We start from the raw sequence: 26938 nt of genomic DNA, 5'->3' as shown, positions 1-26938 counted from the left end.
AACAGGATTAAAATCTAGTAATGCCAGCAACTATATATCACAGGGCTATTGCAATTGTCACAAAAATAATATAGATACAACATCAGGAATAATTGTGACCGAAATGCCCTGCACACGTAGAGTTACATTTCACTGAATTTCATATGGACATATAGTCAGCCTCCACATTTGCAAGTTTAGCTTTTGCATATTTGATTATTGGCAGATTTCATTAATATGTTGTCTCTAGGAATTTCTAAGTCCTTCAGTATAACTCTAGTCAACTTCCAGTGGACGTTGGCCATAGGGTTGTGCTAGAGATCCTAGAGATTTCTAGAGATGTTTTTTCTCAGGTTTTAAAAAACTAGCTTTTTTTTTTTAAAAAAAGTGTTTTCCCACATTCATGGATTCCTGTGCCGCTAACCCTAGCAATTGAGAAAGACTAATTGTATTTCTAAATAAACTTGCATAGGACCAGGAGTGGATAAAATGACGTTTCATGTGATTTTTATTTTCTTATGCATAAACTAATGCTTTTGTGGGCAAATTAGTTAGTCCTAATTATACATATAGATATCTATTTTGGTCATCTGGCACTTAATCTGTGAAATTTTCCTTCTGCTTCCAGGATGGTACAAAGCAAAAAAGAGAACGGAAAAAGACGGTATCGTTTAGCAGCATGCCTACTGAGAAGAAGATCAGTAGTGCCAGTGACTGTATCAACTCCATGGTTGAAGGTTCAGAACTCAGGAAAGTTCGATCCAACTCTAGAATATACCACCGGTACTTCCTTTTAGATGCAGATATGCAATCTCTGCGCTGGGAACCTTCAAAGAAAGATTCAGAAAAAGCAAAGATTGATATTAAATCCATCAAAGAAGTGAGAACTGGGAAAAATACTGACATTTTTCGTAGTAATGGAATTTCTGACCAGATTTCAGAAGACTGTGCATTTTCTGTTATTTATGGAGATAATTATGAATCTTTAGATCTTGTTGCAAATTCTGCTGATGTTGCAAATATTTGGGTGACTGGGCTAAGATACCTGATATCTTATGGAAAACATACACTAGACATGCTTGAAAGCAGTCAAGATAAAATGCGGACTTCATGGGTTTCCCAAATGTTTAATGAAACAGATGTAGATAGTTTGGGGCGTGTGTCCTTATGCAAAGCTGTACAGTTTATAAAAAACTTGAACCCTGGTTTAAAAACAAGTAAAATTGAACTGAAATTCAAAGAGCTACACAGATCAAAAGACAAACCTGGCACAGAAGTCACGAAGGGGGAGTTTGTTGAAGTTTTTCATGAGCTTTGTACTCGTCCTGAGATTTATTTCTTATTAGTTCAGTTTTCTAGCAATAAAGAATTCCTTGATACCAAGGACCTTATGATGTTTTTAGAAGCCGAACAGGGTATGGCACATGTCACTGAAGAAATTAGCCTTGATATTATTCGTAAGTATGAGCCATCTCAAGAAGGTCAGGAAAAGGGCTGGCTTTCCATAGATGGATTCACAAATTATCTTACGTCCCCAGAATGTCATATATTTGATCCAGAGCATAAAAAGATATGTCAGGACATGGACCAACCATTATCTCATTATTTCATAAATTCATCTCATAACACATACTTGATTGAGGACCAGTTCAGAGGCCCTTCGGACATCACAGGATATATTCGTGCTTTGAAAATGGGATGTCGCAGTGTTGAGTTGGATGTGTGGGACGGTCCTGACAATGAACCTGTGATTTATACAGGTCACACAATGACTTCACAGATAGTCTTCCGCAGTGTGATAGACATTATTAACAAATATGCATTCTTTGCTTCCGACTACCCTCTCATTTTGTGCTTAGAAAACCATTGTTCTCTCAAGCAACAGAAAGTGATGGTTCAGCATATGAAGAAAATATTGGGAGACAAGCTGCACACACAGTCACCAAACATAGAGGAATCTTACCTGCCTTCTCCTGATTCTCTGAAAGGGAAAGTACTAATTAAAGCCAAGAAGCTACCTTCTAATTGCTCTGGGCTAGAGGGAGATGTTACAGATGAAGATGAAGGAGCGGAAATGTCACAGAGAATGGGAAAGGAGGGGGTGGAGCAGCAGAACACTGTCCCAGTGAAACGGTTTCAACTGTGTAAAGAGCTTTCAGAACTGGTAAGCATCTGCAAGTCAGTTCAGTTCAAAGATTTTCAGCTTTCATTTCAGATTCAGAAATATTGGGAAGTTTGTTCCTTTAATGAAGTGCTTGCTAACAAATACGCAAATGAAAATCCTGGAGACTTTGTGAATTACAACAAACGCTTCCTGGCTAGAGTTTTCCCTAGCCCTATGAGGATTGATTCTAGTAATATGAACCCCCAGGATTTTTGGAAATGTGGTTGTCAGATAGTGGCAATGAACTTTCAGACCCCTGGACTGATGATGGACCTCAACATTGGCTGGTTTCGACAAAATGGCAATTGTGGCTATGTACTACGGCCTGCTATAATGCGGGAAGAAGTATCTTTTTTTAGTGCAAACACAAAGGACAGTGTGCCTGGAGTTTCACCTCAGCTTCTTCATGTTAAGATTATTAGTGGACAGAATTTCCCAAAACCAAAAGGGTCAGGTGCCAAAGGTGATGTCGTAGACCCTTATGTATATGTAGAAATCCACGGGATCCCAGCTGACTGTGCAGAGCAAAGGACAAAAACTGTGCATCAAAATGGGGACAATCCAATCTTTGATGAGAGTTTTGAATTTCAGATTAATCTCCCTGAACTTGCCATGGTACGCTTTGTAGTGCTAGATGACGATTACATTGGGGATGAATTTATCGGACAATACACAATTCCCTTTGAGTGTTTACAGACAGGCTATCGGCATGTTCCACTTCAGTCTTTAGTAGGAGAACCTCTAGCACATACTTTCTTGTTTGTTCATGTGGCCATTACAAATCGAAGAGGTGGTGGGAAGCCTCACAAACGAGGCCTTTCTGTTAGGAAAAGCAAGAAATCCAGAGAGTATGCCTGTATGAGGACGCTTTGGATTAAAACAATTGACGAAGTATTCAAGAATGCTCTCCAGCCCATACGGGATGCCACAGATTTGAGGGAGAACATGCAGGTACCTCCTTTTATTTTTATTTCTCAGTAATACACCAGCAAATTTGTATGTGTTTCTAAAAGATCTTGTGACCTTTGCTGTATTTAATTGCGATTAGCCAATTACCACACTTAGATTTTGTCTGGTACGTATTTGATCCTCATGTTAAATGAATGCTTCATAGTAGAATTTTGGTGAATTCCAAGTGAGAATATAGAAACGTAATCAACAGAACAGTTTTTTAAAGTTTGGAACTGGGCATCTAATTGCTTGCATATCCTGAAAGAATCTGTTTGCAGATCTCAGAACCTAAGGTGGGCTAGACATAGTTAATACTTGGAAGAGAGACTGTCAGGAATTACCAGGTGCTGTAGGCTATATTCAGAGAAGGGCAGTGGCAACCCACCTCTGAGTGTCTCATGGTTAAGACAATCCTATGAAATGGATGAGGTTGTAGTAAGCAGATTAGTGAATTATGGGCCCATAGTTTATATTCTGCTAAGAACCTACAGTCCAGATGAATTACTGGGACTTCAGTTCTTTAATCAAACGTGTGAATCGTGGGGACCACTGTTAATCCAACAACCTCTGGGTGGGGGCGGGGGGCTCCATGATGCTCTGCCCTTTCTTAAACTATACATTTGGAATACATAAATGTAAAAACAAGTATTTAATTGTAATTCACCATTCAGTACATACATTTATCTAGATTAAAGATTATCGCAGCCTGCCAGATAGTTCACTGTGCCAGTTCTCAAAATAAGAATTGGCACAAGCAATTGAAATTTTTTTTTGGAAAGTATGGACACAACATAAATGTATGCCAATCAAACTATTGGGGCCTCTTTTCTCATGCTTGCTGCTTGCTCCTTCCAGAGATCTAGAGACTAAAGTTACATTTTCTCTTAAAATAGTTTTGGTAGCATACTAATGCATGTGCCCATTTTAATGAATAGAATTACAGTATTGAAAAATATTTCACATTTTGTGTAGCCTGTACATATTACAGGCTTTACAAATATCCTAAACTAAATGTTTATGTAAAAATCCTTAAATTGTGATTTGCATTAACAATAATGTGGGGTCATTATTTAGCAACAGATGTCTGGTCTGTGATACTCTAAATTGTTAGAATTATCCTGCATTGTTTAGTCAGTTAAAATACAGGTTAAAAATACCCTGACACAAAATAGTTGCAACCAAAAGTGTTTGGGATGTTGGATTTCTTTGGATTTTGGCATGCAGTAGTTGACTTTGCATATATGTACAGTGTGAGATATCTAGGGGCCTCATCACACTAGAGAAAAAATCCACTTAAAATCCGGTTTCTGCCTCCTGCAGAATTCTGGGGTTTGTAGTTTAGGGAGGAGCCTTTAGCAGCCTCACTAAACTACAAACCCCAGAATTCTGCAGGAGGCAGAAACCGGATTTTAAGTGGATTTTTGTCTCTAGTGGGATGAAGTGGTAATATATAGCTCTCAAGTTTAAACACAAAATGTATTTGTTTACATTTTGTAAGCACCCTGTATACAAATGTATACACCCTATACACATAGCCTGAAGGTAACTTTATAAAATATATTTATACTTTCGTACATGAAATGACATTTGTCATTGTAGAATTATCAGAAAGCAAAAATGTCAATTTTGGGGGCATTTTGGATTCTGAAAGTTTAGATCAGAGATGTTCAACCTGTATCCCGAAGAACTGGTGGAATGGGGTTTGCAAAAGTGTGAATAAATAGTTGCTTATTGCATATGTTTGAATATTTTACATTTTATAGTTTCAAAGTAATTTTCTCTGCTTTCTGACAGATTGTGAATAGGCAATTTTAATCTAAAATAACTGCTGACATACTTCTTCTGCTTGATTAATCTTGTTAGCAAAGGGATGAATCAGAGTCTGAAGTGGACCAAAAGAGAGTATAGTACGCTCATATACACACACATGAATTCATTGAACCCTCCAGGGGGAAAAAAGGTTCACTATAAGATTCTAAAGACTGAATTCACGGATGATCTGAATGTCATGACAGTATGAATAACTTGGGCAGTCTTCTCATGGCCAAGGAGACTATTCTTATCAGTTGCAGCTGAGAAATGAAACTGATTGCTTTTTATAGCAGCGTTTTAAAAACCTATTTGCATATTTGAATATTCTTGAGAAATATAGATATATCTAGGCACTTTGCTTGTTTTGGAAAACTGTTATGTCTTGAGGCCATAGCTTTGTGTAACTAATTGCTCGCCTGTTGTACCTGGTATGTTATCCAATGACTTTGAAGTATATATATTCAGTATATTGTACTGAATAAAATGTAGCCTCAGATTATGCATCAATGAAATATAATTTTATTCTCTCTTTTGAACAGAATGCAGTAGGTTTATTTAAAGAGCTGTGCGGCCTTTCTCCTGTAGCAAATCTCATGCAGTGCATTCTGGCAGTATCTACGCGCTTGGTGAGATCTGACAACACACCCTTGGTAGTAATGAATCTTAATGACCAGTATCCTGCTATGGAGCTGCAAGGGATTGTTCCAGAGGTTTTGAAAAAAATTGTGACAGCATATGAAATGGTGAGTTCATCCTTCATGTCTTTCTCAATTGTAATATGTAATTCTTAACAATACTAAATAGAAATTTAGAAGATCATTCATGTTACACAAAGCATATAACAAATATTTTGGGATTACGCAATAGCTGTTTATGAAAATCAATAACTGTAATTAAAAAGAGCCATTTGTTCACTATGTATTTATATATTTTCTACCTGTACATGGGTTGCTGCTGTTTTTCTTCCCATGTAATTTTGAAAAGTAATCTGTATTTTACTAGCATTCTGCTCTGTATTTTAGCTGACGTAAAAATAGAAAATTACATTGGTTGAGGGTTTAGCTTTATGAAATGTAAATCACTTTACAATCTGTTTTTAAACCTAGGATCAATCATAAGGCTTAGCTCCATTTTTGGTAACTGTTTTTTTCCCCCTAGACTTAAATACCTTGTATATGTTTTGGAAAATGCCGTGTTTAATTCTAAGTGAGTGTGTGTGTATACATCATAAAATTTAAATATCCGCAATATGGTAGAAATACTAGTTAAATTAAGCAGCTTTTATTTTATGAGGAAAAAGGGTGGAGGGAAAATTGATGTTTAGCTAAACAAAGTAAAACATCTTCTGTTACACTTTTCCAAATACGGCTCCCTCCTTATTGAATGAAACACAAAATATTGTTATCATTGTAAATGTGATCTTAGACAAACACCTTTCTAATTTTCACAGAGAAACAGTTGTGGGAGAACAGTATGGAGTATCAAATAGCCATGGCAGTCCTTCTAGGTTTTGACGCCAGCACATATGTAGTCTCCATAGCCAGTGATGTCACCATGCTAGTATTTCTTCCAAAGTATCCAGTGGAAACTATCATATAAGCTCACGTATAAGTGGGCTCTGCATATATAAGTCAAGGGCTTATATAAGCAGAAATTATGGATTTTGATATGGTCGGTGGATAAGTTGAGGGTTATTCCACAGAGAGAGGAAAGCAACACTAAGGGGTGCCTTAAGGGGTAGCCACCTCTGACTACTACCACCATTTTCCCACCCACTCATTTAAAAGTGCTTTTCACCACTGTACTCAGAAAAGTTGATGGCTCCTTTTGTGATAAGAATTAAAGTATAGTATTCACACTGACCTGTCGATACGTTGACCAGGTTCTTGGGTTGATTATCTGAATAAAATTTCTAGACTTATGTACACAGGGTAAGTTACTGTAAGTGTATGCCTGTAGCATTTCAAGCAAGATAGGACAACAAAGCCTTCTCTTCTGGGAGTACTATTCAAAGCCTACTCTTCTGTGGCCTGCATCCAATAGTGTCATTTCACTAGTGCCAAATATGGCACCAAAAGTTACATGTTTTCAGAGGTAGTACAAGACTGGTATTCAATCTAATATTGTTACACAAGGAGTTACTTACACCATAGTTCAACCTTCTGTAGCTAAGCTATTTGGATTTTCACTCTAGTGTTACTTTGACAGCCAGTGTGGTGCTATCATTTTAGCATTGGACCATGATGCTGGAGACCCGAATTTGAATCTCTGATGAGCCATGGAAACCCACTGTGGGCAAGTCACACACTCTTGGCCTGATAGGGAGACAGTGACAGTCCCTGTATGAACAAATCATGCCCTAAAACCATGTGATAGGTTCATCTTAAAGTTGCCAAATATGAAGAGATATATCAGCAACATCACAGGTAAATCTTGCAAATTGTAGTCCAAAAGTAAAAGCCTCATCTTTGTGAGAAGTAAAAAAAACCCTCAAAGAATTATGTCCTGGTCAATTGCTCTCTCTTGTTAAAGTTTAAAGTTAAAGCTGTCATAGAACCCTTCTGTGTTGCAGGAAGCATCATTTTGGTTTGGTCATAAAGGTATCTTAATATAAGAATAAAATCTTCTTAGATTGGTGCAATACAACTAGTTGGTAACTTGTGTTCTGCTGTGCCACAGTTCTTGTTGCATAATATAGTGAAAGCATGGGCATTTTCTTCTGTAATGTTTTTAAAATAAAGCTTGGTTACTATGGTAAGTACATGGGCTATCTGTGGTTTATATTGTTGTCTTTTTGATATGAGTGTGCCTCATGGTTAGCATGGAGGTTTCCAAATGTGCAGCAGTTCCAGGGTCAGACCATACTCAAATAAATACATTAATTTAATATTTAACGTTTCTTTGTCAGAAGTACCTCTTTGGCAGTAAAACTGAAAGTAAACATTTACAGTTGAAGCTAGAGGGATGAACAAACTCCCACTCTTTGCTAAAAGTTTTGCACAATGAGTAACTATAGAGCTCAGAAAAAGCACTAGCTAAATTACAAAAGTATGTAGACTTTTTCCAGCAAAACACACATGCACACACCCCACATATTAAATTAATTTTAAAAAGACAAAATACTACAGGGGATTGAATGAAAATGTGTGCTATCTTGTTGAAGAAGTGTGTCATTATTAAAGAACCAATGCCAAGTGAGCAAGCATTTTTCGGTTAATTAAAATGTCCCTGGATAGTAGTTAGATTAGAGCTATAAAACTATGAACCATGACAAAATTTATTCTACAAATTAATATATACTATTATGTGCAAGCTGTCAGATTTGTAATTTTGTGTTTAGGTTTGTATCTGTATATTGGGTTCCAAGGGTCAAAATACTCCAAAAGTACCAAACCCTGTTGTACCCTAGAAGCTAAGCAGATCCGATTAGTACTTGGGTGGGAGACTGCCAATTGATACCAAGAATTCTTCAGCCAAAATCAAAACAAAATTCTGTTTATTTCCATTGTTCACTACAGCCATTCAGCATTTCAAAAGATCTTAATGACTTTGCAAGCTAAGAACTCCTTTTGAGCATGCCACTCTCATCTTTCTCTGTGGAGCCTTCAGTGGCACAATGGGTTAAACCCTTGTCAGTCGTGGTCAACTGACAGATTGGCGGTTTGAATCCAAGGAGCAGGGTAAGCTCCTGTCTCCCATAGGATTGTAAAAATCAATCATCCGGGTATCCCCTGGGCAAAATCCCTGCAAACGGCCAATTCTCTCGCACCAGAAGTGACTTGCGGTTTCTCAAGTCACTCCTGACATGAGAAAAAAAGTCTTTCTCTGTGAAAGAGAGACTTCTCATAATTAATCTGGTAGAATGCAATGAGGTAGGAAAGAAAGGAGAGAAAGACACAGAAAATGCTCTGGCCATCCATGTGTTCAGTTCAATTTAAAATGTCTATTTAATATGTTCATATGTCTAAATAGCTCCAAGCACCTATAATAGTCAAAGGACTTGAATCCAGTTTGAAAGTTGTAGCTTACAACATCATTTAGCTGTTATGCAGTGAGATGGTACACATGATTTCTAAAGAACTGTCAAGCAAATTTAGTCTCTTAAAACTTGCGTAACCAGTGGTATATGTGTGACAAGTACATAAGTAATACCCAGAAGCTTTGTTTTCTTACATTGGCAGTTTTGGAAAGCACTTAAAGCAGTAGAAAGATCAATTACACTTCATTATAAATTGACTTTGACTGTCTGGATTTAACCACAGCTGGTTTGTAATGAGGTTGCTATTGATTGCTGTCTTGTTTGCACATTCTTTTCCTCTATGGGTTGTCATTGAGGTTGATACAAAAAAGCATTTCTTGACAAAAGCTTTATGCTTTACCAAGTTCAGAACCCCCATCCCCAAATAGCAATTTATATGACTGAAGTGAATTATTTTTAGTTATTATAGTTATTTTTACTAACATATGTATAGGCTATAAATTACAATATGCACACAATGGTAATAAATAAGTGTAACATCATTAGACATTTTTCTAGGAAATGAACTGAGGTAGAGATTTATTTATTTTATTTACAAAATTTATATTTCACCCTTCTCACCCTGAAGGGGACTCAGGGAGGATTGCAGAACACATATACGGCAAACATTCAATGCCATTAAACAGACAGGCATTGAATATATACGCATTTTCCCAACTTTGGTGTCCTGGAGGTTGTGCTTGATTCCGGCCACAGGGGGTGCTGCCGCTCCATCCTCTCTTGATCACAGACTTCCTCCTTACTTTCATCGCTAGCATTTTCTGGTATTTCCTTTTTATGGTGCCATAAAAAGATACATTGTCTATCATTTCATATGTGGGAGAAGAACTGATTGGAAAATCATTTGGGATATCTAACCAATCTTGAGAATAGACAAATTTGGTATGCTGAATCAGGGTTTTAAGAAATAATCTATAGTATAATTGTAGAAACATGATATTGATTTTGCATACTCATGTCATCTTGACTTACATGTACACTTCAGATCAGTCTCTTTCAGTCTCTTTGCTCAAACCTTAGTTTTTGGTGCAAGAGACTGTTATCTTGTTGAGGGAATTGTCATTTCTCCATCCATTTTATCTACTTTATAATTTGTTTAGTGTGCCGGTATCGTTCTATTTTCACTCCCTCAAACATCGGTTTCTGATCGAACATTTGAGGTGGCTGCCTCAAATACCATTTCTATTATGGTATTCTCTCTATTCTGGCTGAATAATTCTCTTAGATTTTTATAAAAGGAGAAACAAGCATTCTTTGCCATTAGAATTAAGGGACTGAGTTATAGAGTGATAGCAACAGGCCAGAAAATGAATGAGTGATTGCAAGAATAACCACAAAAGGGTTAAAAAAATTCTGAAGGTACTAGGTGTTAACATAGCTCCTATTCATCTATCAAATTCAACCATTTAACCCAACCTACTTTGCAAATGCAGCACAAACAAATTATCATGTTGGGTGAAAAAATTCCTCACATACATTGGACTTGCTAAACTCAGAAGGCAGCTAATAACCGCCACAGTTTTCTGATCCAGCACTCACGAACGTGCTCACTGAAACCCATGAGCAAAACGATCAGTGCCAGAGATTCTTCATGCTGCTTAACAAACTATACATCTTCTTAAGGAATGTGTTTATTGAGTGGGAATTGTGGTAAAAGCACATACTCTCCATGCAACAGGATGCCTGCTTGAAGTGCTAGAAAGCTCTCCCATCATAGTAAACAGTACTGAAAGATGGAAAGATCTCACTCAGCACAAAATAAGATAGATATTGCCTCAAAAAATAACACATAGCAATCTTGAGCTACAATCTAGATCATTACAACAGTCAATTACAATAACTTTACATTGTGTGAGCTTCAACCTTATTTCCCATTTGGGAGAAAATTAAGGGGAAATAGTTCTGGTTCTGCTTTGTTCTTCACCTCTGTTTAACACATTTCACTATGCTTACTGAGCAGAAGATCAACTATTTAGTTTCTCTTCTTTTTTGTTTGAATATACCTAACTGAGAATGGCCCCTTGTTTGCTGGACTTAGGATCTCTTGCCAACCACAGCTTGCTCTGATCTTTAGTCTTCCCAGCATTGTCCCTACCAGTTAGGCTACTTACAATTTCCCCACTTTCTTTTCTTTTACATGCCCCTTTTTTCTCTCTCAACACTAAGCTGCTTGTGAAGCCACATCAAACATAGTTTTTTTAAAAAAAAATGTTTTGTTTTTATGCATTCTGCCATGTATGTGACTCATATGAATTGAATTGACAATGGCAGAGAATGCAACTGTAAACTGGAATAAAGCTAAGCAAAATACATTTCAGTGGGTGTAAGGAAAAACTGCAATTTGAATGTGTTCCAAGAACCTTGAAAGTAAGATAGTTAAGTAATGATGAATCTCCATTCAGAAGGGCTATGCGGGATTATTTCAGGCAGTTGGAGTTAGATGTGACATAAAGTAACAAATACTTGGACAGTGGGCTTATTTCTGTATTGGATCTTTACAAAATCGCTCACGCAGAAATTTGTCTTTAAATTTGATAGCATCATGGTCAGTTTTTAAAAGGTCGGACTTGGTTGGCAAGTTTAGGATTTAGAATCCCGCAAGTGTAAATTAGAAAACCAGCAGGAAGTAGCGCTTTGAACATTGGACTTCAACTCTGAAGACCAGAATTTGAAACCCTGCTCAATCATGGAAACCCACTGAATGGCCTTGGGCAAGTCACACCTTCTCAGCATTAGAGGAATGCAAAGGCAACTCTCTGAACGAATCTTGATAAGAAAATCTCGTGATAGAGTCAACCTAAGTTTGGAATGACCTGAAGGCACACAGCAACAATAAGAAACTGTGTAAATTAGGGGGGTGGTAAATGGTTTAGCCAGTCTACTAAATGTTATGTGAATGACCCTTTGCATCTTGTGAGAAATCAGAAATTGAGACAGGGCCACGTGTACCACAAATTGATGCCTTGATTCCGCACCTAGTCCTACACCATACAAAATCAGCCCGAATTATAAATGTTCTTCCATCTCTCTACTGTCCCATGAACCCCCTCTGAGTGTTCCATAATCAAAAATATATATGAAAAATTGTGTCTTGAAGGCACGTAACACACAAATAGTGACTTACTATAGCTACAAGATAAAGACTTTCAAGTATCATTGCGCCAGTACTTGTCATGCCATCACCACATGGGCATATTCTGCATTTTTATAGCATTGAGCTGTTGTTTCCACCCTCACATTTGTATAAATACCTATCTGCTGAGGATGTACTTCATGCATCTGAAGGAGTAGGCGGTAGTCCACAAGAGCTTATGCTGAAATAAAACTGATTAGCCTTTAAAGTGCTGTGAAACTCCTTTTGTATTGCTTTGGGGGAGCTCCTAGAAGAAATTTCATAAAAGAACCAGAAAGTAAAACCAATGGAATAACAAGAAAATTCAAAACCATGGATGGCTTGGTGGAATATGGCGGAAATTGCAGACAAAAATTATTTGGAGAAAATTAAAGTGCTATGAGATGGAGAGGTAAAAAGGAAAATTGTAGAAGGGAAGGGTAAGTCAGATAGAAGAGTTTTGTTCTGGATATAAGTAGTGACAGCGTGGAATATTGAGGACGGGGGAGGACAGAGAGAAAATTAGCTTATCTTATGGACCAATTAAATGATAAAAGTGAGAATAGATTCTAAGAATACCTTATCATTTCTTTCTAATTTGAGTGTTCCTGGTGGACTTGCTTCAGGAATGAGGAGGAAGATAGAGAAATCAGAAGGGAGGTTACTCTTTCAGTCACTGAATATGTCAATGGACTGAAAGAATTCTAAAATCTGAAGATTTGAGGTAGTCCTCTTATCTCTTCAAACAAAGTTTTCACTTCAAAACAGTTCATCACATGTGGGAGATGAAATGAAAGCAACATTGAGAGAGAGGGCAAGATCATAAAAATGACCATTATCTTTTATTTCTGCTGTATGAGGGGAAAAGTGTCTCTTCTTCACTGGTGTCTCCAGCCAGTCAAGGTGAGACAAACAAGATAATCTCTTGGTCATTATGCTAAGAACATGTCACTGAGGTGACATTATCCAGTCACAAAGGATTTAAATGAGTTAAATGCATGTCTAGTTGAAGCCAAATGTGCCCTTTCCCATCCATTTCTGACATAATATTAACTAGGAGCAAGGAATATAACAAGAATTTTAGAAATGTGGTACTGTCCTATTATCTGGACAGAAGCCACAAAGGGATGCCAAAGAGTGAAGGCTAGTCCATTTTACTGGGGGGGGGGGAGTTTGAAGGAGGAACCCCCCCCATGTTTTCACTGATTATTTCCCCCTCTCTACTTCTCATTCATAGTCGAGGGTTGTTTCCACGACTGCGACATGGATGGTGGGAATAATAGGAAAACAGGGGGAAATGGTTTTACTCCTTAAAACCAGACATAAGTAGTGACAGTGTGGAAATGGATTATCCTTCTCTATCTAGCACCCCCTTTTAGTCTCCTCCTGGATAATGTAACAGTACCATTAAAGTAAAAGTTTTAATTTCCCCTCCCTATCACCTGAACAAAATAGGAAGGCTAAAACCAAACATTTCTGAATGTGTGCTTCTTTGGCCCTTCCCTGAGACCTGCAGAGATTTAGGAAGGAATCCAGCAAATTGGGGGATCCGAAGGCTCCCCTGAAAAGACTTTACATATGAGGTCCAGTCTTTGAGATGTGAAGGACTTGAATGGATCTAATGAATGTTGATCTTAATATACGATTTCTGGATCATGGGATGGTATTGTTTATACTAGGATGATTTTATGCTTCTCTGAATGTTTAAATTTTATGTGTCTTACATTTAATGGTTTTAATTGATTTTATGTTTATAGTTATATGTAGTATTTAGTTATTTTGATTTTTTTTGTGTATTGTATGTTGGCACTAATTTTTTGCCATTAGTATATAGTAAAACACCTTGAGTCACCCAGGGTGAGAAAGGAGGTATATAAATACAGTAAATAATAAAATGATAAATAATAGTTTTACTACTTTTTCTAAGACCCTGGGATGTAATTGTTTTCCAGATGAAAACCTCTCTTTCCACTACAGTAGAATTTGGAGGTATATTATAAATTTATGCAATAATACCATCAACATAGTTTTTCTGAGAATGTCACATTAAGGTTATCAGGGCGATGCCATAACCCAGTGGTAGCATTCTTGCTTTGCCTTCAGGAAGCCTCTGACATCTTAAATTCAGAAAAGATTTAATGTAGGGAAAAATCATTTCTGCTTGAGTCACCAGAGAGCTGCTTCCACATTGTGCAAACATGGGGCTCAATATGCTAGCGGTCTTGAGTTTTACACATTTATATGGTTATTTAAACTAGTTGCTCTCATTTTTATTTTATTTTTTGCAGATGATTCACAGTATCAAGACTCTGACAGAAAATGCAGATAATGTATATGAAAAAATAGTCCAGTGCCAAAAGGCAGGTAAGAACACATATCTATTTAAAAATGCAAATATAAATGTTAATAGTTTTACTGTAATCTATTTAGTGTTATTGCAGTGTATTCTATAAAATAACTGAAATATTCTACATCAAGATTTTGCATAATCTCCCAGATTCAAGAGATAAATTGCTTTGGGGTTTTTTATTTTTAAAAGATCTGAGAATTGTATGAAAAGGGCAGATAACATGGCAAGTACACCTGTAACTGCTGTGTAGCTACTCCATTCTTTTGATCTTTAATTTCATCTCAGAGTGGATATAAGCTTCATTGTTGGCGGAATGAAACATTTAGAAAGGAGGTAGCTTGCCAAAGGTCACAAATTAGTTTAACTGGGATAAGAACAAGGCTCTCTCAGTCTGCCAATGCCAAACTCAAGAAGTGTTAACTGAGATGAAAATCAAATAAGCAGCTCCCTCCTGACAGTGGAAACTTTCATAGTGTCTTAAATCACATACATAATATTTATAATGCATAATATATCGACTCTTCAATTATTTACATCTTTTATTTGACTCTGATATAGAGAAACCATGCCAACACACTGTGTTTTTTTTAAAAAAATAGGATGGATTCATGCCATTTGGACATCACTTATATGGTAGTGTGCACCGTGAGCCAAAAGGTGTCACATTATAGGTTGCTTAATTTATTCTTAATTTTCCTTGCTCTGTTTGTAGTGCACAAAGTAATACTCGTTTGGCAGAGATGGAAAATATGCTTAGAACTAAAGAGGTAACCATGGAGAAATACATTTTGAAACTAAGTCAACTACATGAAGTAAAAAAAAAAATTTACGTATGTTCATTTGATGTAAACTCAAGCTCCTGTCCCTGTCTTTTAAGGCTGCATCAGCTACCAAGTTTGCAAAAAATGTGTTTTTTTTTTCTTTTTATCTGTTTGTTTGTTTTGTTCTGTTAGAAATGTAATACAATGTTCTGGTTGCGGATGACACGATAAATAAATAAATAAGGCTGCATCCATACAGTGTCTTATCTATGAAGAAACTACTTTGCACTCAGTTCCATTTCTATTCCTTTAGCACAAAGCCATAGCAAAAAACAATGTAATATGATATAGTACAATAAAAATTTCCATAGGAAGCGTAAATGTATAATTTCTATGTGCAATATAGTAAACCATATCCTGTAGTAGAACAGTGCAAAACTACAAATACAATCAGTTGGTTTTCTTTGGAGTAGATATGTGTAGGGTTGTGGTAGAAAAATACCAGTAGAACCACATGTTATCTTAGCTAAACAAAGTGCAACTCTATATTTGAGAGGGTTCATTTTCATTGTGTTGCATTTTATTTAAATCAGTGAAAATTTCCTGGCGTTTAACTGGAAACATGGAGAGGAGTGAGAAACGTATAACCTCAGGACCCAAAAAGTTTCAAAGTATCCCTGCTTTTTTAACAATATTTTTTTAGTTTTGAAAATAATGATGATGATGATGATGCCCATTGCTAACTGTTTAAAAAGACTCTCTCTCTCTCTCTATAGATATAGGGGGTAGGAAAGACCTAAAACTGGACAAAATTAGCTATTGAAAACTGGGTGGGAAAAATCTCAAAAACACAGTCCTTTAACTACTGTAAACTGTCCACCCATGTGACTTTGAGCCAGGCATGTAGCCGGGGGGGGGGGGGCTTGAGGGGCTTCAGCCCCCCCCCCCCGAAATTCTCATGGTGGTTCGCGAAAAGGCCTTACTGGTGCATTATTTAAACTGTTATGTTTATTCATATCATGATCTGATCACCATACTCAATATATCCCATATGCATGGGAGTATTGGGGTAATGATACAAAAGGTTTGCTAGGCTAGACCCTCTTTCACTCAGACTCAGCCCCCCCCCGAAACTCAGCCCCCCCCAAAACCCCCCCTGAAAAAAAATCACACCCCCCCCCCCCCCCGAAACGAAATTCTGGCTACGGGCCTGCCTTGAGCATTCCACACTCTCAGTTTCAGAGGATGGCAAGGGCAAGCCTCCTCTCAACAAATTTTGCCAAGAAACCTCTATGATAGAGTTGGCCTTTGGGTCACCATAAATTGGAAATGACTTGAAGGCACACAGCTTGCATATGTCTTAAAGTAGCTCAACTACTTCTGCATTTAGCTTATCTGCTTCCTGAGTTAAGGTGTCTTTGCCTAGATGCTCTTTTGTGCCCACTTCCTACAATAAGCTGTATGGCAAATTACTGATTCCTGTAACATTGCACATGGACATCTGGACTGCATGCAGAAATGCTGAAATGTTGAATGTAATGCTTGAATTAGGTGTGCATGCGAAGTCTGATTTGTTCTGCTGTTTTGACCCTGATTTAATAAGCCATTATGATATAGTTCAAATAAAAAACTGCAAATATTCAAATATTTGTATTAATAAGTAACTTTGGTGTGCATATTAACTCTCTTCTGTGTACTTTCCCCGTGTTTATTTTGCGTGTAATAATGTCGCTCAATGATTTCCGAGCTACATTTAATTAAGGCCAAGTTTTCCTTCTTTATAAATGTTTTGGAAACTGGATGACAATTTTTGATATATTTATTCTAAACACACTATACTTAAATTTCTAATCACATTAATGGATAAGAATGAAATACTGACTTTAATACGAACAAATTTCTGTTTAATCCTATGATTAGGACCAAAATTTCCCAACATTTATATAGAAGGAGTATGACAGATATTTCCGGTTTTAACCCCACTTAAAATTTCCAAGGTAACTTGCTAGAGTTTGAGACAGAGAGTGGCCAGAAATAAGTATTGCTGTGGCGTTTGAGGCATAAAATAATTCTACACAGCTGCTGTCTTCATGACTTTTTACCCAGAGTCTACTAGCCGATGCCATCTTATCTCATAGCCTCTGTTTTGTGCTTAACCTTGTGCACAAAAATAAGATATTATTTAGATTGACCAGAGATATTATCATCCTAACCTAGACTGATCAAACAGCTCATAACTCCAGAAACAGCAATAGACCTGGTGATTATACTATACAAGTCATAACCTCTTTAGTGCTTGGTAGGCATGCAGGTGGCAGAAACTGACTTTCAACACCCTTCTGGCATTGAAAAGAGTATAAATAGGGCAAGGAATCTTGGGCTCAGCACATTTTACTTCACTAGAAAAGTGTCACACTCTCATGCTAAGACGGACTCTGACCTGTTAAGAAAGGGGAATGTATACCATTTGATGTGTTGCTACAGCAGCATTGTAATATATTAAGTGCAGTCCTGCTTACATAAATGCAATACATTCAGAATCAGTGCTCTAGCTTTTCCATTTTTTTTATCACAGAGTATATTTGTTTTAAAAGAACAGTTAAAATTTATTTTATCTCATTATTAACAATAATTTCTGTGCAGCTATAATCTGTTAGACCTTAAGCTGTATTAGCAGTAGTGTTGTAAGGCAGAAGTTTCCAAACCTTTTTCTTAATGGAACTGTTCAGAACACACATACACACACACCCCTCCTGAACCCTAACTCTGTCTCTAAAGCACTGTGAGCCTACAAAGGCCACCCCCCACACTGTCCACCTTTTGTAGAGATCTGAAAACCTGGATGTTCCAGCAGGTTTTTGAGAATGATTACTCCCTAGGCCCAGTCCCTCGGTTGTCAGTTAGTACTCTGTTGTGCACTTTCTCCACTTGCCCATCCCTTTTATAGTTGAGCATCTCCATTTTTGTAGTTTTGACCACTGGTTTTTGTTTAAACTTGTCTGATGGAGTTATAATGGCAATCAGTTAAAAATTTTATTGTTGTGTTTTGGTAGGATTTTTGTGTTTTATGATGGTTTTATTTTGATCAGTTTGTATGACCTTCTTCTTGGCAACTGTCTGTCTCCTCCTCTTCCTCTTCCTCCTCTTCCTCCTCTTCCTCTTCCTCCTCCTCACCCCCCCCCCCCTTCAGCCTGAGAACGCAGAAAGCTGCTACCTCCACAGGCTGGAAGGAGCAGGGGGAAGGAAAGGTGTTACCAAGAGTTTTCTCTTGGCAAGGGATGTCTCCTCCTCCTCTGTTCAGCTTGGGAATGTGGTGGACCTCCATGTCCCCAGGCTGGAATGAGAGTGGGAAGAAAGACTTTTTCTCCTCCCAGAATAAGGATGGGGTGAGTAGCCCCAGCATTATGCTGGGAGGAACCACAATCTGGTGATGATCCACCCCTTCCATCCCACCTCCTCCCTGCCCCCAGCCCTCCCAGCTCGAGCCCTTTCAGCCCCACTCCTCCCAGCCTTGCCCTTCTCTCAGCAAAAGGGTTTTTTTTCCTCTTCTTCTGTTAAGAGAACAGCCTGAGCCAGGAAGACAGGCAGCATCTTAAAGGGCGGCAGTGCCCTTTAAGATGCTTCTTGCCATTTTCTTCTCCAAGCATAAGGATGGGGCCCCACCCCAGCCCTTCCATACTCGCCGCTCCCAGCCCCATCCTCCCAGCCCCGCCTTTCTTCCAACAGCCCTGCCCCCAGCTCCAGCCCTACCCTTTCTGGCCCATCCACATTCCCTCCTGGCCCTGCCCTTACAGCCAGGCCTACAAGTCGGCCCCAAGGCAAAAATGTTTGTCCATGCCTATGTTAAACCTATTCAAGTTTGTTACAGGGAGGTATATGTATACATACATATTCTATATATTCATGTATAAATCTAGAAATGTTAGCCAAAAATCCTAGGTTGACTTATTTACAAGTCAGTGTGAGTACTGTACCTTCACTCCTATATTTAAAAAAAGGAACTATACCTTACTCTGAGTAAAGTGACAAAAGGAAAGAACTTCGTATGTCCAAGGAGAACCTAGCACACAACCCCTTCTGACATTTCTGGCCTTTTTGATGCCTGAGCGGAGAAATGGTAGTGATGACCAGAGATGACTGCCCACCCTGTGGCAGCATTGCTGCTTTCTCCTCTCCATGGAATGACCCTTGATTCATCCATAGTTCATATAGAAATTCATAATTTTGGCTGTAAAGCTTGTCCTCAAGTAATACATGAGGTTGTCTTATACATGAGTATGTACTCAAACAATCAAACATCTTATCTCCTTCTTTACATGCAAGTTTATATAAAAGTTTTTCTGTACTATGTGTCTTTGTTCACAAATTGTTAGATTGTGAATTCAGAATAAATCTATAACCTTAAAACCTGTCAACAACTACAAAATGTATAGTCTCTTTAATTTGCTCAGAAAGGTTAGCTGAGATGAGCTCTATTAATTAACCAAATATTTAGTTGAAAGTGATTAATAATTAATTAATTGGCCTTCTCTAAATTTTTGGAAGAAAAAAGATCCAAGATTTCATAATTGTGTCTACGGAGAAAGCCTGTATGTCAGGTAGAGGGTTTTTCTCCCTAACTTAACTAGCTTTCAGTGTGAACAAAGATGTCCATTTCAAAACTGGGCTACAATTTGGCTATTATGGTACTCAGAAAAATAGCTGTGGCTGTCAGAGTAAATTACCTGATATGTCACTTCCCTGAATTCCAATAATAAGTAGCAGTAAATAAATCATAGATGGTTTTTTTTCCAACAAAGAAATGCTATTTAAAAAAAAAATCGAGTTCTGTTGATTTTTAATGCTCTCCTTTGTATTCACAGGAGCTAGAATTTCCTTTGTGAAGTTTGATGAAAAAAATCATTTAAAGTATTCACAAGGGGAAAACAAGATAATAGAAAATAGGGCCTAGATATCTATCAAAAATGACAGAACTGTAGCTGTACTTCATCACTGATAAAGCACAAATAGGAACTTTTCAGATCCTGAACTAAAGCTCTTGTTTCTCAAGTACAGATTCTACTTGAAACTAAAATTCGTTATTGCTGTTGTTTTGAGCAATATAGGTTGTACAGGGTGAGGCAGCATAACTTCCTTTTTTCAAAACTTAATAAAACCCATTGTATGAATCAGATATTTTTATATAATGTAGGTGCAGACCTAAAGTTTTGTTTTATGTAATTTTGAAGATCAAGTTAGGTAGGTGACGTCCCTCATTCTTCATACACTGAGTAAACCGATTTCTGGCGTTTGTCATGACTCTTGCCAGCACAGCAGGCGTTATGTTGGCAATTTCTTCCTGGATGTTGGTCTTCAAATCTTGTAGGGTCATTGGATGGTTCACATAAACATGGGATTTCAAAAAACCCCATAGAAAAAAATCACAAGAGGCCAAATCTGGAGAGTGGGCCGGCCACTCCAAATCCACTCGAAAAGTAGGCCTCAACGGCAAAAGCACACTCCTCACTGGTGCAACGCATGATGGTGACTGAACTGTGTCAGGACAAAACTTTATACTCCCGCCTCTTGAACGAGACCACTAGCGCTCCACTATGTCTTCAACCGACTGAATTGCACGCATTTTTAAAAAGGAAGTTATGCTGCCTCACCCTGTATATCTGTTTAACATAAAGACTGGTTTACTATCATGTAATTTCTCTTTGCAGTTTCATCTGTTAAAATGAATATTTGATAGCATATTGTGGAGAAAAAGCTTGTTAAGTAAACAGCCTTGTAAAACAGTAGTAATATACATGGTACTCAAACTGCCTGGAGTAGTCACAGAATTGTGAAGATAGGAGCTATATCAAGAGAGACAACATTAAGCTGAATATATATAGATATTTCGTATCAACACTCTATATGACTTTCCCTTCATGATGATGATTTAGGATTCTATCCCAGCAATAAACATACAGTAGTCTCGTTTATCCAACCTTCACTCATCCAACGTTCTGTATTATCCAACACAGTCTGCCTCCTGCCTGGATCCACAGCTGTTTCAATACATTGCAAAGTTTTGGTGCTAAATTTGTAAATACAGTAATTACTACATAACGTTAACGTGTATTGAACTGCTTTTTCTGTCGATTTGTTATAAAATATGTTTTAGTGCTTAATTTGTAAAATCATAATGTAATTTGATGTTTAATAAGCTTTTTCTTAATCTCTCCTTATTATTCAACATTTTCGCATATTCAACGTTCTGCCGACCTGTTTATGTTGGATAACATTTATTACTTGTTTGTTGGAGAAAATCCATAATTTTTTTCTTAAGAAGCCTGATGTTTAAACTTCATTGGAAACTTCATTCTGTTTGACATATGAAGCAGCACAAATATTATTTGTAATGTCTCAAGTTACAAGTGAATGGATTAACATTACGTGCATAGACTTAGACAAATAGAAGAATGTATGTATGTTTGTAAGTACAGGTAGTCTCCAGATTACAAACTTTCATCGTACAAATTTATTTATCATATTAGGAGCAAACGTACAAACGATTCATAGTTAAGAACAGGGTTGAGACAACAGGAAGTGAGAGAAATCTACCTCGGAAGGGAAATTCACTCCTGGAAGAGTTATCATGGGGAAAAGATGTCTCAGCTGAAGCTTTATTACCAATCCTTGTTCCACAACAAGCCATTTTTTTCAAAATCCAGTTATCACAAGGACAGAAAGTGAGGGGAAATCTTAGGAACAGGGGCACAGACAGCAAAACAAACACCACAGGGGTGCTAACTCTTCCCTATGCTATCCAAAGATAAAAGATATAGATAATATAGATAATATAGATAAGAATATTTGGCTTGAGTTACAATTAAAAAAATGTACGTGTTCCGACTTACATGCAAATTCAACTTAAGAGCAAATCTACAGAATCTATCTTGTTTGTAACATGTGGATTACCTGTATATATTGTATACATACAAGGCCATTGACCTTCTTCGTGGAGTTATTTTTGTTATTATTTGGCTGCTTTGCATTAGACAAAATATTTCTCTTTAAAACAAATTAATTTCTTTCCCTTCCCTGTATTTCATCCAGTTTTGTCATCTTTTTTTGCTTCCTACTGTGATATCTCTCTAACCAAGTGGCAACCCTCAAAGTGCTTCTTGGTGTAATTGATCATGTTTACCTTGCATCGGTTTTGCCTTTCTCAGCACTGTGCTGGCATTACCAAAGATGCAGTGCTCAGGAAAACAAGATCTTTGTCATCCGCTGGGTTTCTTTTATTTTCCTGTTTCAAATTGCAAACAGTTATGTTTAAGTCTCTGTGTTGTAAAACAAAAGACCTGTCACTAATTGGCACCTTGTTTAGCTGGCAGAAAGTAGACCTAGGTAATTCTGTTCTCCCATTCGGTTGATATAAATTAATGCACCAACCTGTGTTTTCTCAGTTGGGTTGCATTGTTTAAAAGAAATACATTTTCATCAACAGATGCCTGTTAACAATTTCTGCCATCACAGTTTTGACTGATAAACAGATTAGCAAACAAGAATCAAGAAGAGGAACCGTAGTTCAGAGAGCAAGAGCTTCAAAGTAATGAGATGATTTGTAGAAAAGGATGTGATTGCAAAATGAAATGCTGCATCAAACATGTTCAGTTCCAGAACTGATCACTGGCCAACACACATTTTGGTGCCTCAAATGTTAGACCCATTTCTGGGTATATTTGACCTACTGATTCCAAAAAAAAAGGCACCACTTTCTCCCTATCAGCTCTAGTTTTTTTATTGGAAAAATGTTTAGTGCAAGTTGGTCACTCAAAATTATCCTTCCAGGACATACATAACGGGGAATACATTAAATCTCGTGTTAAAAGTAAGCACATTAGTTACATGTTTTCATCATCTGTTTCATCCTCTCCTTTCAGAGATTCGTTAGCATATTTCTCAGCTTCTTCCTTAATGTCTTTTGGGACAACTTCATGTTTTCCTTTAGTTATTTATCCAACCCAACTGAGTTCCAGTTTGGAAGCTTTGTCTTTTAATTCATCAGCTCTAAATTTTGAGATACAGAACATATGCCATATACCATCTTCCATCTGCTCACCCATAGAAAAGAAAGAAAGAAAGAAAGAAAGACTTGTGTTATTATATGTTTTATTTCCTGGAGAAGCTCCTGCTATGCCAAAGGGATGTTCAGCAGAATAAATGTTCCTTTGATATGAATATCAGAACACCTGATCAAATGTTAGGCCAACCTAGTTTTTTGGAGTTACTCACTAATGTATATGTAAGCAGGTATATAGTGGTGGTAGACCTTTATCAAGTTGAGTATTCTTTTTCATGTTTCTGTGGATTCATAGGCAAAATAGGCTACAGTAAATGTATTCGTTGTGACAAGTGTGAGGACTAATATTGCATTTGAACTATAGCTTTAAAAATGGCATCAAGTGCATAAATGTGTTACTATGATTACTTTGAGCAAATCTGCGTTTTGATGAGAGGCGATGGAATTAGTTATCAGTGTTCTCGAAAACTGTTACATAGTGACAATTTCTCATGAGCTGTGAAAAGAATGCAACGTATTAAAGAAAATGGATCCTAGAGTTACTATGCAGATGATTCCAGTTTTAATTTGTAATTAATAAAGTGTTATAGCTGCAATCCTGCCCACTCACATGAAATTAAGTGGAACTTCATTTTTACATAGCCATGTATGCAGTTGTAATGGAAGACAAGTGACACAAAGGAATAGTAACCTTTGTTTCCATGTTTTGAGGGAAAGTATCTGGGGGATGAATCATGGAACACATGCATTGTAGGATGAATCATGCATCACTTATTTTTGGTTTGATTTAAGTTATGGTTTTCAATTTTGGAAAGTGGCTTACAATAATGAAAACACTACACTAGCCTAAAGTCAGAATGCAGGCTAAAAGCAATAGTTTCCACAGCAATTAAAAAATACAGAGCAAACAATGACAAAAACAAAAACAAAAAACAAAACAAAACCCCAAAGGGGCCTGACAAAAAAGTCAGATTTTTAGTCCTAGGAAGACAGTGCCAGCAAATACTCCATGGGAAGTAAATTCTATAAATTGTTATGCCAATGTTGAGGTCATCATGAAAATGAAATCATGTTACCTCCTTTCCTTCCTCTATTCATTCTCTATCTTTCTCTTTCTCTCTCTCCCTCTCTCCCCCCTCCCCCCCTCTCTCACACATATATAATCAACTTATTCTACTACAGGAAACCTTGTATGATATATATAGAACACCCTTAATTTTCAAATCATGAAGCTATTACGATGACTACTACTATGACTACTACATCACCTTTCCCCTAGTGCTTGCCACATGTTAAAAAAAAACCCCACATAGTTACAAAATCAGAGAATGAAAAAGTTAAAACAAGAGTAAACAATCACAAATTAAATCCAGATTAAAACATATATCACACGCAGACACCCAGCACAACAATTAACAGGATCCAGCATATTATTTAGAGGAAATGGGCCTTATACAGTCACTCTTCAAAAGTCTTTGTGAAAAGGATGTAAGAGGGTGCCAATGTTACTTCTCCAGGAAGAAAGTCTTAGTGTTTCCATTTGATGTACCTCTGAGGATGGCGATACAGAGAGAAGGGCCTTGAAGGGATCTTGAAGCACAAGCTACTTTGTATGGGAAAATGTGGCTCTTCAAATACTTCCCTTCCTCTTCTCAAAATACAGTTAGGTCCATATATTTGCTAGGGTTAGTGGCATAGGATTCCCAAGAAAGTGAAAAATCACAAATGAGGAAATTGCTATTTTTTAATCTGAGTGACTATCGCATTAAGAATGTCTACGTCTTCCAGTACAACTCTAGTCAACTTCTGCTGGAAGCAGACCATAGAGAGGTGTTTTTTTGTAGAAATCTCTAGGTACTCCGGCATGACTGGAGGACGTTGACCATAGAGTCACACTGGGTGACCTAGAGATTCCTAGAAAAAATATTTTAAATGAAATCCATGAATAATCACAAGTCAAAAGTCAAAACTGCAAATGTGGAGGGACCATTGTACCTCCTTCCTATGGTAGACAGGCTGTACACTTACAGATGACAGCGCAGTCTTTCAAACAAGACTCTGCCCTTGTGTTCCTTTGATGTGTGTACCACAAAAGGATGTGCTTCCCCTTGGAGCTGTCCCCCTACTGTATATAGCATCCCTTTATTTTCTTGGTTTTCTCTTAAGTATGTTGCCCCCTCACCTTCCAGTGTCAGTATCTTAGTGGTTGAAATGCTCATGATAAAGTTAGTAATTCAGTATCATTCAATATACATTAATCATCTGAGTGTTGAATCATACTATATTTACTTCCCAGAAGTCTACTTTTTATATTATTTTCCCCTCCACTGTCCTCCCTGCACACTATTGTATTTCAGAAGAAAACACTGATAGTCTCTGTCAGGAATTAATCAAGTAGAGTCTAGTCGTCTATCAGTTTTGTAGGTAATTATAAGTCCTCATACATTTTCCACCACACAGAAATTCCATTCATCAGCTAGGGGTAAATCTCGGCTGTTCTAGTGAGATCTCCAACAATGATATCAGTTAGCTGCTTGCAGAGTAGAAATCTGAAGCATGATGTTAGATTTTATTCTTTTTATGCTTTCTTCCCTCCTCAATAATCAGCGCTGTCCTTGACAATTTGAACGAGTCTTCGTGCATGTAACCTCAGATGCTGAATTGTGCTTTTGTAGTGGGAACAATCCACATAGATAAATGACTGGACTGAGGCCAGTGATGTTTTTGTAGGATAGTTTTTGTAGGATATGTGTGTGTGTGTGTGTATTCACTGCATTGTTCTTTATGAATAAATAAATACAAATATATTTACTGATACCTTTAACAGCAAAAAGAATAGGAATTGAGTCCTGAACAGGATCTGATCCCAGATTATTTTCTTATCCCAGATTATCTGATAGTAGAGACTCATAATCCAGTTTAAAGCAGATCATCTGGGATCAGATTCTGGGATATAGGGCAGTGTAGAAGGGGGCTTAAATGCATATGGTGGGCATCCTTCAGAGGTTTCGTAGTACAATTCTGACAAATCCTAGCCCACAAGGTTGGTCATGAATTATGAGAATTGTAGTCCAAAATATGACGGTAACAGGTTTCCCATTTACCTAGTATAGAGCTTAGTGATTTTAAGGCCAGTTTGTGGAACTTGAAAATTCTTTCTCTTTTGCAAAGAACTCACTATTGCTATTATGAAAAGCTGAATCTTGCACTTTTGTTAATTATTTCCAAAACCAGAAAGTAAGAGGTGTATGTGTGTGTGAGAGAGAAACAGAAAGTAAGAGAATGAGAGTGAAAGATTGTATGTGCTTGTTTATGATTGTATGTGATTGTATGTCCCCCATTTGGGGACCATCTATATATATAAATTTGTTAGGGGCATCCAACGAGGAAACAAAACTCAAAAACCCCCCAACGAAACTGTACCAAAATTGCCATGCCCATAACACAACCCACAAGGTACAAACATATCTACTCAAAATGAAAAACAACACAACAACACACTCACAAAACGGCAAAACAACAAAACTCAAAAAACCCCAACGAAACTTAACCAAAATTGCCATGCCCATAACACAACCCACAAGGTACAAACATATCTACTCAAAATGAAAAACAACACAACAACACACTCACAAAACGGCAAAACAACAAAACTAAAAAAAAACCAACGAAACTTAACCAAAATTGCCATGCCCATAACACAACCCACAAGGT

General features: G+C 37.4%; 1 protein-coding gene across 4 annotated transcripts in view; it reads left to right on the top strand.

Annotated features, from left to right (window-relative positions):
* Positions 1 to 26938, top strand: part of PLCL2 (phospholipase C like 2) — a 135194-nt gene that overhangs the window by 96492 nt on the left and 11764 nt on the right. For all 4 annotated transcript variants that reach the window (XM_060781978.2, XM_060781980.2, XM_060781977.2 and 1 more), the window contains exons 3-5: positions 608 to 3094; positions 5446 to 5649; positions 14346 to 14421. In XM_060781978.2, the coding sequence (XP_060637961.2) occupies positions 608 to 3094; positions 5446 to 5649; positions 14346 to 14421 (2767 nt within the window). The remainder of the gene's footprint in view (positions 1 to 607; positions 3095 to 5445; positions 5650 to 14345; positions 14422 to 26938) is intronic.

The sequence above is a fragment of the Anolis sagrei genome, chromosome 6, assembly GCF_037176765.1.
Source record: "Anolis sagrei isolate rAnoSag1 chromosome 6, rAnoSag1.mat, whole genome shotgun sequence".
Lineage (NCBI taxonomy): Eukaryota > Metazoa > Chordata > Lepidosauria > Squamata > Dactyloidae > Anolis > Anolis sagrei.
The sequence above is the reverse complement of the archived record's forward strand: the minus strand, read 5'-3'. Positions and strand labels throughout refer to the sequence as shown.